This window comes from Fukomys damarensis, unplaced genomic scaffold (assembly GCF_012274545.1).
Source record: "Fukomys damarensis isolate Sample0158 unplaced genomic scaffold, DMR_v1.0_HiC HiC_scaffold_2, whole genome shotgun sequence".
In the NCBI taxonomy this organism is placed as follows: domain Eukaryota; kingdom Metazoa; phylum Chordata; class Mammalia; order Rodentia; family Bathyergidae; genus Fukomys; species Fukomys damarensis.
Window position 1 is genome coordinate 18,445,016 of NW_022900914.1, and position 15,276 is coordinate 18,460,291.

The 15,276-nt window shown below is 41.5% G+C and overlaps 1 protein-coding gene across 1 annotated transcript; it reads left to right on the forward strand.

Moving 5' to 3' along the window:
• The first annotated feature begins 8,074 nt into the window (after positions 1-8,074).
• Gemin6 (gem nuclear organelle associated protein 6) lies at positions 8,075-12,622 on the forward strand. Its single transcript, XM_010604965.3, has 3 exons — positions 8,075-8,233; positions 9,100-9,246; positions 11,966-12,622. Exons 2-3 carry the CDS (start codon positions 9,119-9,121, stop codon positions 12,369-12,371), a joined length of 534 nt encoding a protein of 177 aa, XP_010603267.1. The 5' UTR covers positions 8,075-8,233; positions 9,100-9,118; the 3' UTR covers positions 12,372-12,622.
• Positions 12,623-15,276: the final 2,654 nt, after the last annotated feature.

The window sequence follows — 15,276 nt, forward strand, 5'->3', positions numbered from 1 at the left end:
TTTTTATTGGCTTCTTATATTGGAGATGATTTTTCTGTAGTATATCAGGAATACTTTTTTTTAACATTTTTTCATTAGGCAACTCAAATATGGGTTTATAATTTGTCCCAGAATAGACAAGAAATACCTCCCCACCCTTCTATACACACACACACACCCACATGCACATACATCCTTTGAAAGTTAGGCCTAGTGGCATACGCCTGTAATCCCAGCACTCCGGGAGGCTGAGGCAGGAGGCCTAGCCGTTGAGTGACTTAATGAGACCTTGTCTCAAAATAAAATTAAAAAGGGCTAAAGATGTAGTTCAGTGCAAAGGCCCTGGGTTCTATTCCCAGTACCACAACAATAATAACAAAAAATCCTTTGAGGATTACTGTAGGAGGCCAAGAGAGGATAGATCACTGGGTAGGGTAGGGAAGACCAGGCTGTTGGAGTGTTTAATTACCACATAACTCCCTTTCATTGCCCTCCCCGAAGGGTAATAGGGATAGTGCTTGTCACTGTTTTCCCTGCCTGCAGGATCAAAATCAGTTCCCAGTACTGGGTCAGTAAGTCTGGCTGAATATACCCCTTCTCCTTTTTCTTTGTGTTTTTGGTTGATTGTTTGTTTGTTTGAAATAGGGATCTTGCTATGTGGTCCAGGCTGGTTTTTAACTTTCTGTAACTCAAGCTGGCCTGCTGCTCATCCTCTGCCTTAGCCTTTTTTGAGTGCTGGAATTACAATATGTTCAGTATCCTTCCTTCTTCTAGTCACCTTTTAAAACAGAAATTGCGGACTGGGGATTTAGCTGAGTGGTTCCACCTCCTACCTTGCAAGGACAAGGACCTGAGTTTGATCCCCGGTACCAAAAAAATAAAAAAATAAATAAATAAATAAAATAATAATAATAATAATAAATAAACAGAAATTGCTAAAAGTTTGGCTTGCTAAAATATGGTAGCAAACACTTTATTTATTTATTTATTTATTTTGGTTTTTTTTTGAGACAGGGTCTCAGTTGAGACTGACCTGGAACTCACTGTAGCCCAGGCTGGTCTCGAACTCACAGCAATCCTCCTGCCTCAGCCTCCCGAGTGCTGGGATTACAGGTGTGCGCCACCACGCCTGGTTTAGCAAACACATTATTTAAATGGTTTTGCAGGGCCAGGGATTTAGCTCAGTGGTGCTGTGCGGGCCTTACAAACTCAAGGTCCTGAGTTTGATCCCTGCTGCTGCTGCTGCAAAAAAAATTTGGTGTTGTGGGAACATGCCTGCAATCCCAGCACTTGGGAGGCTGAGGCAGGAGGCTCACGAAGAGTTCAAGGCTAGGCTAAGTTACATAATGAGTTCAAGATCAGACTGGACTACATAGTGAGACCATGTATCAAAATCTACTGCCCCCAACAAAAGATCTGGTAAGTCATTCATCCTCCTATAGTATGCATACATTGCTGGAAAGTCTTTCTCTCAAATTTTTGGTATCTGAGAAATATCTCTAAATCTGTAACTTGTTTTCTACTATTTTTATTTTTTGTGGTACTAGGGATGAAACCGAGGGTCTTGTACATGACAGGCAAGTGCTCTATCACTAAGCTTTTTATTTTATTTATTTTTCCAAACGTATGTCTGATTTATTTCACTTAGGAGTATGGTCTCAAGGTCCATCCATTTAGCTATGAATGTCTGAAGCTCAGACTTCTTGGCAGAATAGCACTCCATTGTATAAAAACCACATCTTCTTTATCCACTCATCAGTTGATGGGTATTTGAGCTGATTCCAAGATTTAGCTATTACAAACTGAGCTGCTATAAACGTGGGTGTGTATCTTATCACTGTGGCATGATGCTTTTAAGTATTTCAGGAAGATACCAAGAAGAGGTATAGCTGGGTCAAATGGAACCTCTAGTTTTAGTTCTTTGAGACATCTCCATACTGATTTCCACAGCGGTTGCACCAGTCGACACTCCCACCAGCAGTGGAGAAGGGTTCCTTTTTCCCCACAGCCCTGCCACCACTTGTTATTGGTCGATTTCTTTTTGTTGTTGTTGTTTTTGGTACTGGGGGTGGAACTCAGGTCCTTGTGCTTGCGAGGCAGGCAGTGGAACCTCTGAGCTAAATCCCCGGCCCATTGGTCGATTTCTTGATAGCAGCCATTCTTTCTGGAGGTGGAATCAGCATTGTTTTAATTTGCATCTCATGAATGACCAGTGATGTTGAACATTTTCAAAATATATTTATTTGCCATTTCTAATTCTTCATCTGAGAAGTGTCTTTTCATTTCAGGTGCCCATTTTTTGCATTGTCTTTAAATTGGGGGAGGTCTGATTTTTTTTTTTTTAGGTACCAGGGATTGAACTCAGGACCTTGTGCTTGCAAGGCAGGCAGCAGAAAGACTGAGCTAAATCCTCAGCCCATGATGGGAGGGTCTGATCTTTTTTGGGTTCTTTATATATTCTAATAATAATCCTTTACCTGAATAGCTGGTGAATTTTTTTTCCCATGCTGTGGGTTGTCACTTCATTCTGTTGATGGTTTCTCTTGCTGTGCAAAAGCTTTTTCATATGATGAGGTCCTAGTTGTTGATTCTTTGTAGTATTTCCTGTGCAGTCTGGGTTTTGTTCATGAAGTCTGCCTACTCCTATGTCCTCAAAGATTCATCCTTTCTTCCAGAAGACTTAGTGTTTCTGTTTTAGTATTTAGATAGTTGATCCATTTTGATTTTAGGTTAGTGTATGTTGAAAGATATGCATCTAGTTTCAATTTTTGACATGTGGAAAGCCAGTTTTTCTAGCATCATTTACTAAAGAAGTTATCCTTCTCCCAGTAAAGGTGTTTGGCTCCTTTGTCTAAGGTAAGGTGGTTGAGTATGTCTGGAGTTGTTTCTGTATCCTCTAGTCAGTTCCATTGATTCTCAGTTCTGTTCGTTTCCTAGTTATTTTAAGATAGGGTCTTTCTAAATTGCTCATGCTGTCCTGGATCTTGAGATCCTCCTGCCTCAGCCTCCCAAGTAAGAATGAAATTACAAGTGTTTGGCACTCTGCCTGTCTTTAATCCCTAGCTTTATTATTTCTTTTTTTAGACAGGGTCTTGTTATGCAGTTCAGGCTAACCTTGAACTCACCATGGAGCCCAAGTCGCCCTCAAACTTATGACACTCTTCCTGCCTTGGCCTCCCAAGCATGGGATTGCAAGTGTGCACCTAGCTTTCTCATCTTTCTTTTTCTCTGCTTTCAGCTTCCAACCATGGGTTACTGAATATCCATGAAGGGTACAATATACATATTTCTATTTACTAAAATACTATCCCATTCTAGTCCTACTTCCTTAGAATTCCAGTTGTTCCCTCATGTTTTGGTCTTCCAGATTACACATGGCCTCTTTGTGCAAATGAATCACAGATCTAATCCATCCATTTAAACTTTTTACCAGAGCCTGGAGGAGGTTTCTCACTGTACAGTACTATAAACACAGATAAGGTGCTTTTGAAGCAGCTTTTATTCCACAATGAAATTTCCCTAATTTTTTGTTTTGTTTCATTTTTGTTTTTTGAGACAAGGTCTCACTATGTAATCCAGGTTGACCTTGAACTCAGAATGTGGCCCAGGCTGGCCTCAAATTTTTGGTCTTCCTGCCTCATCCTCCTGAGTGCTGAGATTACAGGCATGCATCATCACACCCAGGGCTTTTCCTATTTAATTTAATGAATATAACTATTTGAAAAGATGTAAGAGCCTGAAAAAGAAAATGAAGAGGAAAGAATTTTCTTCATGAAGAAAAGAACAAAGCAAATTTTTGTGAAAGGCCTAGAGTCCTCAAATTCTTAACATGCCCTTGCCCTAATGCGACCCACCCATAAAACCTCTCCGTTCCTCCTCTGACAGGTCTTTTCCCATTGCTGTCAGTCTACACTAGCACTTTACTTCCTACCTGGGCCAGCTGTCTTTAGAAACCAGAACTCACTGGAGAGAAAAAATGGATCTGTGGCAAAACATACATATTTTAACCACATCAATTGCTCTATAAAGATTTTTCACAGTGCTGAGGATCCAACCCAGTATGTTGGACATGCTAGGCAAGTGCTCTACTACCACTGAGCTACTTTCCCTGGTCATAAAGATATAATTGTCTGGGCATATTTGAGAAGCAACAGCACCGTTTTTATTTAACTTTTTTTTTCTTTTTGGTTCTGTTTTTCCATTTTTTTTTTTTTTTTAGAGAGGTCTCACTATGTAGACCAGGCTGGTCTTGAACTCACTATGCAGCCCAGGCTGGCCTTGAATTTACAGTGATCCTCCTGCCTCAGCCTCTTGAGTACTGAGATTATAGGCATGTGCCACCATACTTGGCTGAACAACACAGTTTTTAAAAACTTTCCTGCTTTCATATGTTTAGTACAAAGTTTTACCCTCGGGAAACAAGCCCATCTTCACTGCTCAGGAACCAGTCCTCCCTCTCTGAGATAATAAAACCTCCACTTTGGGCAGAGCAGACAAAAAGCAAGTGATTGGAGACACATCTCTCTGAAGCCATTTTCCCTTAGGGAGTGGTTGTTCTGGAATCTTTTTTCCTAATGCCATCACTTTGTTTGGGTAGAGAGAATGTATGTTACATGCATTTTCAGAGTGCATATGGTCGCTGCTTCCTTATTTTCTCCAGATCCAATTTCTCTGCCCACCCCCAACTTTCTGGTGCTGAAGAAGGAAGCCAAGGCCTCTTGAGCACTAAGCGGGATCCTACCACTGAGCTCCCCCGAGGCCTTCTGCATTCTTTCTAATACACTGATTTAATCATGTCATTCCACAGTTCATAAATTTCCTGTTCTCTGCTGCCTATTTACTCCCAAGATGAGTTCAACTGGTTGCATTGTCGTGTACCTGTAGTGTCAGCTTCTCATGGGGCTCTTGGAAGAAGACTGCTTAAATCCAGGAGTTTATGATCAGCCTGAGCAACATATTAAGATCCTGTTTTATAGCTGGGCGTGGTGGCACACACCTGTAATCCCAGCACTCATGAGGCTGAGCCAGGAGGATCACTGCCTGGTTGGCTGGAAATTTTATTAGAATTTGTGCTAGGTAGTATTGCAAGAACTTTTTATTTTTTTAAACAAGGTCTAGCTATGTAATTTAGGCTGGTGTTGCACTCACTATGTATCAGGCTGGGCTTTGATCTCTATGTATCAGGATTCTTCCGTCTCAGCCTCCTGAATGCTAAGATTACAGGCATGTGCCACTACACCAAGCTCATACTAAATTATCAGTGGATGTCTAGTTATGGAATTTTAGAGTTGACAGTACCCTGGGTCATCTATCAGACATTTTCATTTATAGATGAGGAAACTGAAATCCAAGGAGGTGAATGACTTCAGGAGCACAAGTAGTGGTATGTTAGAACCAGTTTACACTGGCTCAAAAATCCCATTATTAAATATTCAGGGATTTTTGTAATCCAGTTGTTAAATCACTAGTGCCTTGAAATCAGCCGCAGTGAAAATATTTACACTACAGAAATAGCAAACAGTACAAATCAAAGCTCTCCCTACCCCAAGAGAAGCAGTTTTCTAGGGTACAGCAAATTTAACCAAACTAAAACCAAAATTACTAAACTTCTTGTCCACTTTATTTTTTTAGTGCTGGGGATTGAACCCCTTAGGCAAGTGTGAGGGCCAAGCCTCCCCAGGAGGCACCTGGAGAGGAGTCCGGTTAGTCTTACGTAGTCCTTTGTGAGTGAGTTAATTAATTCCCCAACAAGAACAATACAGAGAGTCAATCATCAGTGTCAGGGCAACATCAGACTAGGAGAATTGGGCTGCAGCTCCACTGTTCAAGAGCTGTGTGTCTCTATTCCTTTAGAAAAAGAGCTATATAGCAAACACAGCTACTAAAAGGTTACAGGAGGAGGTATCGTATAGAGGTGCAAATTCCCTATGACGAGTGTTATTGTTATATACATCTAAAATGTAATATACATGTTTTGCTGTTAAAAAATGTAAGCATGTATCACTAAAAAAATGGGGGGGTGTTACAGTATTTATAGTATATATTATCTGCTTACCTCAGTAAAACTAAGTTTAGTTTGGTAAAACTAAACACCTGCTGCATGACCTTGGCCATACTGTGCATGCATGGTTGAGTATGTTGTCAGTTTTAATAACTGGCTTTTATGTGCATGTGTCTGAGTGGAGTTGTAACCTTAAGTGTCCTCAGATGCCTGGGCTTTGAGTATAGGCAGAAGTGGTACCCCATAGCAAGGGCCTAACACTGAGTTACACGCCCAGCTACTTTTACTAGCTTTTAAAGCCTAGTTCTTAACAGAAAGTATAGCATAGAGCCGGGCTGGTGGCGCATGCCTGTAATCCCAGCACTTGGGAGTGGGACAGGGTCTCACTATGTAGTTGAGACTGGCCTGGAACTCACAATGTTGCCCAGGCTGGTTTCGAACTCAAAGCGATCCTCCTGTCTCAACCTCCCAAGTGATGGGATTATAGGCGTGCACCACCACGCCCGGCTTAAAATGAACAATTTTTAGCAGGGCTAAGGAAAGGTTAAAGGTATGTAGGCAAGTTTTAGTGGAATTATATGCATGAAAGAAAATGGATAGAGAAGAGAGAGGGCAGCAGAGAATATGAGAAAAGGGACACCAGCTGGAGTGAAAGGAGGCACTGGGCAACAAAGGGTATGAACCAACCAGGGGAGGAGAGAGCACCATTTGAGGTTAAATTCTACTTGTAGAATTACATACATAGACAAGAAAGGCTGAAGTTGCTCATTTTTGCAGTATAGAATGATGCTTAAGGCCAGTGTAGTGGCACACACCTGTAATCTTACCACTCAGGAGGCTGGGCTACATACTGAGTTCAAGGCCAGCCTGGACTACAAAGCAAGACCCTGTCTCAAAAAAAAAAAAGAGAGAGAGAGAGAAGTTTAAAATACAAAAGAACACGTCACAAATTGTAGTTCTTTTGGATTTATTTATTTATTTATTTTGGTACTGGGGATTGAACTGGGGACCTTGCACTTGAGAGGCAGGTGGCGGAACCACTGAGCTAAATCCCCGCCCTTTTGGACTAAATTTTTGAGGTCAAACATTTTCCCCTACAATATAATAACAGTTGGAATTTACATTAGCTCTTTGTAGATTTACAGAGGCAAAATCTAATTTAATCCCCTAAAGCCACATTAATATAATCAGGCAACTCATTCAGAATGAAGAAGTTTTGGGCGGGATTATTGATGTCACTAAGAAACAGTATACTTCAGTTCCAAGTAGTAACAGATTGATTTTTGATGTTTTTTACACCTTAATTCCATAGTCTTCTAATTTTGTTCTTGTAAATTTGCTTTTGTTGGGCTGGGGATTTAGCTCAGTGGCTCTGCCACCCGCCTTGCAAAGGCAAGGTCCTGAGTTCAATCCCCGGTACCAAAAATAAAATAAAAAAATAAATAAAATTTAAACATTCCCTTTGTTTTCACGTGTGCAGAAGGAATTCAGTTTATCACCTTGTACCATTTTTAAGGATTACAGTCTTGAAAAATACTATCCTAGAATAAACCAGAAGCCAACTAAATACATGATCAAAGAAGTCTGTAGCAGAAGCAAGTGTTTTGTACTTTTGTACCGGAGGAATTTCTAGTGAGTGATCTGTGAGGTGAAATCCAACACAGCTCAGTGTATTTCTTCCCAGCTTCTGCACCTCCAGCAAGATGTACGGGAGACCCACGCACGGGAAGCAGACATTTGAACTGCCCTAGACAAGACAAGCACGAAGTACCTTAGCCCCGTTACTCTTCTCCACAGCACGTTCACTTCACACTTCTACAATTTTAGGATTTACCTAGGGAGTTAAGTGCTTTGATTCCATAACAGTAGTGCCTTTTCATGCCTACCTGCACCTGGCATGAACCTCTTCCTTAAAAAACAAACATGCAAACGAACGAGACTACTTGAGACGTCCACCGTGGCAATGGAGAGGCGAGGCCCTACGGAACTTAACAGTATTCCTAGTACACAAACATCCCAGCGACCTCGACTCTCAGATCCAAAAAGAGGGACCAAAAGGAGGACTACAAAATAGAGGATTGTGGGGGACGGAAGTGACGCAAGCAGCGAAGCATGCTGGTCCCAGCGGCTGCGAACAAGACTCCTTTCGGCGCAGCGCGGTTGCAGAGCGCGAGGTCTAGCGAGGAGTTTCACCTTCCCCTTTCTTTGCTTTTCAGGATTAAACGTTAAGCATCACTTTGTTTGAATATAGCTGTAAGTATTGTGGGACCGCAGACTGGGCAATCTCCAGATTTTACGAGCCAGTTGTCACAAATCGGAGCCCTGTTCCGCGGAGACACCCAGCTAGAGCCAATGGGTGGAAGTCAGTTCTCTGCTTCAACTTCGGGTCACAGGGCTGTGGGGTGAACTCCTCTGACCGCAGGAAAGTTAAACTGAAGGGTTTGAACTTCCTGTGCGGACCAGGATTAGGCAGAGCGTAAGCGTCCTGGAGTGGGGTAGAAGCATCCGGTTCCCCACGCTCTGCCCGCAGCTGCTCCTGTCTCCGTAGCTTTCAGACTGAATTATAAATACAGGTGTTATCCTTGTCCTGATACAGTTAAACATTCTCAAGCAATTACAGTACAAATTCCTTGTACGGCCCATACATTAATACTCATTATTGTTCTTGTTCTCTCACCACCCCTCCCCACCCCCCGCAGGGCCTCGCTGGCCTTGAACTCCCTGTGTAGCCCAGGCTGGCCTGGAACTCGCACTGATTCTCTTACTGCGACCTCCTGAGTGTTGGGATTACAGGCGTGCACCGCCACACCCAGCTCGTTTTGTCTTGTTTTTGAGACAGAATCCTCACTTACTCTACTCTGTTTTTGTTTTATTCTACCCTGCTTTTCGAACTGGTGGGCTGAAGTGGTTTTCTCACCTCAGTCTCCTGAGTAGCAGGGACTATTGGCATACTGAGCTACAGACCTAGCTCCATATATTAATATTTGATTGTATTAAGTGATGTGTTAATAATTTGAGGCAAATCAAGTGTTATTGACTTCTAGTATGGAGATTGGAGGTAAGACATTAATTTGTTTGTGTGGAACATAAATATTAACCCAAACTGGTGGTGGTTTTAGATTTAGCCCCCTGGCGACCATGAGTGAATGGACTAAGAAAAGCCCCTTAGAATTGGAAGATTACGTTTATAAAGAAGTCAGAGTAATAGCCTCTGAGAAGAAGGAGTACAGAGGATGGCTTTTAACTACAGACCCAGTCTCTGCCAAGTGAGTATGCATCCTGCTTCCCTGAAATCTTGACATCCTTTTGTGCTGCCTGTATATTACAATCAAATTAAGAAAGCAGATCAATGAAAGGCTAGTGATTCTCACATAAGAATTTAATTGCTTTTGAAGCTAAATGCCTTTCTGACTGTAGATTATCCTATCAGACTAGGCAAATTCATAGGAATAGGACTTAGAAATTCTTTCTCTGTCTTTTTTTTTTTTTTTTTTTTTTTTGAGACAAGGTCTTGTGATATAGTCCAGGCTGGTCCTAAAATCGCTGTATAACCTAGATTTGCTGAACTCACCATCCCAAGTGGTGAGGTTACAGGTGTGTGCCATTATGCCCAGCTCCTCTTGTATTTTTATTTTTTATTTTTCATTTTACTTTTTTGGTACTGGGGATAGAATTTGGAACCTTGTGCTTGGGAGGCAGGCAACAGAACCACTGAGCTAAATCCCAGGCCCAACTCTTGTTTTTTTTTTTTTTTGCACCGGGCATTGAACTCAGGTCCTTGTACTTGCAAGGCAGGCCACCGAACCGCTAAGCTAAATCCCCGGCCCCCAACTCTTGTATTTTTAATGCAAAATTTCAAGCATACATAAAGGTAAAGAGAGTCCTATAACAAACGCTTAACTACCTCCACCCCCAAATCCAAGTATTTTAAACACTGTTCCAGACATTTTAAGTTGTGTTCACAAATACTTCAACATACCCCTTGAAAGAAAAGTTTTGACACATGTAATCACAATTTATAACACCAAGCAGAAGTAATAATAGTAAACCTAATATTAGCTAATTTCTAGTCTGTTTAGATTTTCTCTATTGTCTCAAAAGATCCCTTTTAGGCCAGGCATAGTGGCACGTACCATAGTCTCAGCACTTGGGAGGCAGGAGGATTGCTGCAAGTTTGAGGCCAACCTGGGCTACATTGTGAGTTCAAGGTCAGCCTGAACAACTTATTGAGACCTGTCTCAAACCCCTCCCCTGAAAAAGTTCCCTTTTAAATTAATTCAGGTTGGTTAATTGTCTCTTAAGTGCCTTAATGTATAACTGCACTCTCCTCTTTTTGTTTTCCATGTCATTTAGTTTTAAGAATCTAGGTCAGGACCAGGGATGTGGCTCAGTGGGCCGTGCCTGCCTGGCAAGTGCAAGGTCCTGAGTTCGATTCCTGGTACCAGAAAAGAAAAGAAAAAAGAATTAGGTCCGTTTTTTTACAGCATCAAACATTCTTGATTTAGCTTGTTGCGTTACACAGTATAGTTTAACATGTTCTTTTATCCCCCATGTTTCCTGTTTGTATTTAGATCTAGAGGTTTGATTGGGATCAGATTTGTTTTTTGCAAGACTGCTTGCTTGCTTGCTTGCTTCCTTCCTTCCTTCCCTTATTTACTTAACTTATTGATGATACTGAGGACTGAACCCAGGGCCTTTGCACTGAGCCACATAGCCCACCCCTTTAAAATTTTTTTTATTTTGAGACAGGGTCATGCGTTTGAATTTGCAATCCTCCTGTCTTAGCCAACCAGAGTGCTGGGATTATAGGTGTGTGCTGCCACTCCTGGCAAGACTGCTTTAAAGGTGGGGGTATGCTTTATTTTGGACTGATTTTAGATTTATAGAAAAGTTACAAAGTGATTATAGAAATTTCATATATTCTTCTTTTTTTTTTTTTTTTTTTTTTTTTTTTTTTTTTGAGGGTGTGTCTCTGTAGCCCAGGCTGGTCTTGAACTCACAGCGATACTCCTGCCTCAGCCTCCCGAGTGCTGGAATTGTAGGTGTGCACCACTATGCCTGGCTTCATACATTCTTTACTCATCTTCCCCTAATGTTAATATCTTACATATTGGGGTACATTTATCAAAACTAAGAATTTACATTAAAATAAACTACAGAGGTTATCTAGATTTTACCACCGTTTCTGCTAATGGCTTTTTTCTGTTCAGGATCCAATCCAGGATTTCAGGTTACATTTAGCTGCCATGTTTCCTTAGTCTCCTCTGATTCATGATATTTTTTCAGTCTTTCCTTGTTATCATGACCTTGACAGTTTTGAAAAGTACTGGTGAGGTGTTTGGTGGAATGTCTCTCAATTTGGGTTTGTACAGTTTTTCTCATAATTTGCTTATTTATTAATTTTTGAGACAAGGTCTTGCTGTGTAGTTTAAGCTGGCCTTGAACTCACTAAGGAGTCCCAGGCTGGCCTCAAACTCATGGCAGTCCTTCTGCCTCAGCCTCCCAAGTGCTGTGATTACAGGTGTGTGCCACAATGCCTGGCTTTTTTGGCTTACTTTAGTGTATTCAGTTCTATTCTTTTAATTCAAAAGTTAAATATATAACCTCTTACACATGTTTAAGGCATTCATAACTCTTTCTCTGCATACAGAGGCTCAAACCCAGGGCCCTATACATACTAAGGATAAGCTGTGCCACTGAACAATACCTCCAGCCCCACTAACTCTTTAGGTAATATATTAGCTGTGTCCCATAATGATTAATTTTAAAATGGGCAAAATGTTTAGCCATTTAGGGTTTTCAGTGAATACTTACTTGTACAAGCTTTTGGTGGTGAGAGGATTAATTTCAGACAGGTAAAATTGTTCCCTCTTACTCTTGTTACTTGTTTAGATTTATGCTGCCTCTGGTTACTTTTTCCATAGTTTAGTGGGTCTTCAGCCTTTTCTTTTGCAAATCTGCTCTGAACTTACTTTTCTTTCAAAGTATTGTCCTTGTGAACTTCCTTGAAGATGGCAGCTTATCTGTGACTGGAATTATGGGACATGCTGTGCAGACTGTTGAAATTGTGGGTGAAGGGGACCACAGAGTGAGAGAGAAGCTGACACCCTTGTTCATGTCTGGAGACTGTGCAGCGTACAGTCCTGAGGACCTGGAACAGAGAAAGAACAGCCTAAAGAAGTGGCTTGAGAAGAACCACATCCCCATCACTGAACAAGGAGAGTCCCAGAGGACCCTCTGTGTGGCTGGGGTCTTGACTATAGAGCCCCCATACTGTCCAGAAAATTGCAGCAGCTCTAATGAGATTATTCTGTCCCGTGTTCAGGATCTTATTCAAGGACATCTTGCAGCTTCCCAGGGAGAAGCCAGGAACTGTGGGCATACTGATTAAAATCGACTTTATGCCTTTATTTCTTCATAAAATGTTGCGAATGTAAGCCATTATATTACAGCACTGTATATTTCAATTTTTTGTTTTGGTAAAATCAAAGGAGAGTAAGAGTGCAGATTGCCTTGGGAAATAAATGATCTAGTACAAAGCCTCATGTGCCGTGAAATTAGCTCAGGGAAGTCAAAATATTAAGGTTTTGTTTTTTATTTATTTTTTAAGTCTGAGTCTTACTTTTAGCCTAGGCTGGCCATGAACTCAGGATCTTCTTACCTCAGCCTCTCCAAAAGGGTCTTTCTTTTTCTGTGATGAGGGTATACTGCTCTCAGCTTTTTTTTTTTATGGTGCTGTGGACTGAACTCAGGGTCCTGTACATGTGAGGCAATCACTGTACCCCTGAGCTATATCCCTAGCTCAGTTTACTCCATTTTTGTTAGGCAAGAGATGTATTGGGAGCTGGGCTCAGTGGTGTATCTTATAATCCCAGTGTATTCAGTTACTGTTTTTTTAATTCACAAATTAAATATATAACCTCTTACACATGTTTAAGGCATTCATAACTTTTTTTCCACATACAGTGGCTCAAACCCAAGGCCCTATACATACTAAGGATAAATTGTGCTACTGAATAACACCTCCAACCCCACTAACTCTAGGTAATATATTACCTGTGTCCCATAATGATTAATTTTAAAATGGGCAAAATGTTTAGATGTTTAGGTTTTTCAGTGTATACTTGCTCAGAAGCTGAGACAGGAGGATTGCAAGTTCCAAGCTGGCTGGATAACTTAGTGAGACTCTGTCTCAGAATAAGGAGGACTGAGGATGTAGCTAGTGATAGGGCACTTTAGCATATATAAGGCCCTGGGTTCAATCTCTAGTATGGCAGGAGATATATATGCATATGTATATTGTATATGTGTGTATATACACACATATATAATATACATATGCATATATATAGAAACAGTAAATTTGTGTATCTTTACAATATTTGCCTTTGTTTTGTTGTAATGATAAAGTAGTTTCAAATCAGTATGCTATGGTGAGTATGGTTTCCATTTCCTTAAAGGTTCATGTGTTACAGATTTGCTCCCAGACTGGTGGTATTCAGAGGTGATGAGGACTTTAAGAGAGGGCGTCTGTGGGAGGTCTGGGCCATTGGGGGGTGCCCTCAGAAGGAGTCCGGGGACCCTAATCTCTCTGACTTCATGTTTGGCTATGTAAATCTTCCATGCTATCATGTTTTTTTGTTTTTTTCCCCTGATACTGGGGATCAAACTCAGGACCTTGTGCTTGCCAGGCAGACTCAGAGCTGCTGAGCTACATCCCAGGCCCTTCCATGCTGTGATGTGAGGCAACCAAGAAAAAGTACTCAGGCAAGAATGTACCAGCCCTCACCAAAACTGAGCGGATGACATGCCCATAAACCTTCAAAACTGAGCTGAAAAACCTCTGTTCTTCATAAGTAGCCTGTTTGGTAATAGATATTGTGTTATAATGCTGAAAAGCTTATATATATATATAAATTTCAAAGCCTTTAAAGTGAACATTGGCTTATAACTGTTAAGTGACGAGGTATTCTGCTGCTGAACTCAACCCAATTCTTTTGCCTAGTTAAATTCAGTACAGTCTATGGGTTTATGCTTTCTGTCTATGGTTGTCTTAGTAACTTCTCATTGCTGAGACAAAATACCTGATACCCGAAGCTGAAGGAGGAAAGGTTTAATTGGCTCACAATTTGTAGAAGTTCCAGTTCATACTTGACTGACCCTGAGGCAGGCAGCATGGCAGAGGGGCATCACAGAAGAGAAACAGTTCATGGCAGGCAGAAGGCAGCAAAAGCACTGAAGTAGAAAGCAGCAAGCAACAAGCAACCCCTTTCCATCCCTATATCTTATCCAGCTTACCTGCCCTTAAAGCAGATAGCACTCGCCGTTAGGGTTAGGCACCCTTAATCCTACCCAGAAATATGCCAAACAAATCAGTGGACTAATTGATCGCAGCATCACACACTCCACATCCAGCCATTTCTGAACAGCCTCACCTGTGACAGCAGGAGGCTTTGGGTGGACATCTAGACACAAACCATAACAATGGTTCTTGTTCTCTGGGTCAGGCTATAATGAGGGAAGAGAATGTAGATGTACATACATCTTGTTTTTGTTTTTGAGACAAGGTCTTGCTCTATAGTTCAGTTTGCCCTTGAACTCAGTACGTAACCCAAGCTGGCCTTGAATTTGTGGTGATCCCCCTGTCTCAGCCTCTTGAATGCTATTGTTACAGGTGTGCACCACCATGTCCAGCTGAAGATGTTCTTGAAACTACTCCTTGGAAGCCAGTCTGGGGCCAGAGGTCCATATGGAAGTTCTGGAGTAGAACAGTGTGTGTTAGTTTGGGAATGTCCAGAGGGACTTTTAAGATTTCTACATTGGGTTAGAGCTGCAAGTCCCTTCCTCCCTAGCTAGGATAAGGATCAGCAAACTGGGACCTGGCAACAATTAGCCTGCTACATCCACTTGTTAAGGAAAATCTTACTGGAACTCCACAGTACCTGTTGGTTTACGAATCGCCTCTGGCTACTTTTACAGAGTTAAATAGTTGTGACAAACTGTCTACCTTCTATTTACAGAAAAACTTGGATCTTTATAGAAATGTTTGCCCTAGAAGATCCTTGCATTGGTCTGGTCTTCCAGGGTTAGGGCTGATTTCCCCAGGCAGTTTTGAGCAAGACAGGCCCCTGAGGCTACCACTGGCTGAACTCCCACTTCCTCATTGCCCACAAAAGATCCAACTGGGCAAGCAGCTTGTTTTCTCAGCTCTCTCCTGTATTAAGTATTAAGGATAGAGAGTCTTTGTCTATTTATCTGCATATTGCTGTCTAATAAGATGTGGTAGTTCTGCTTTG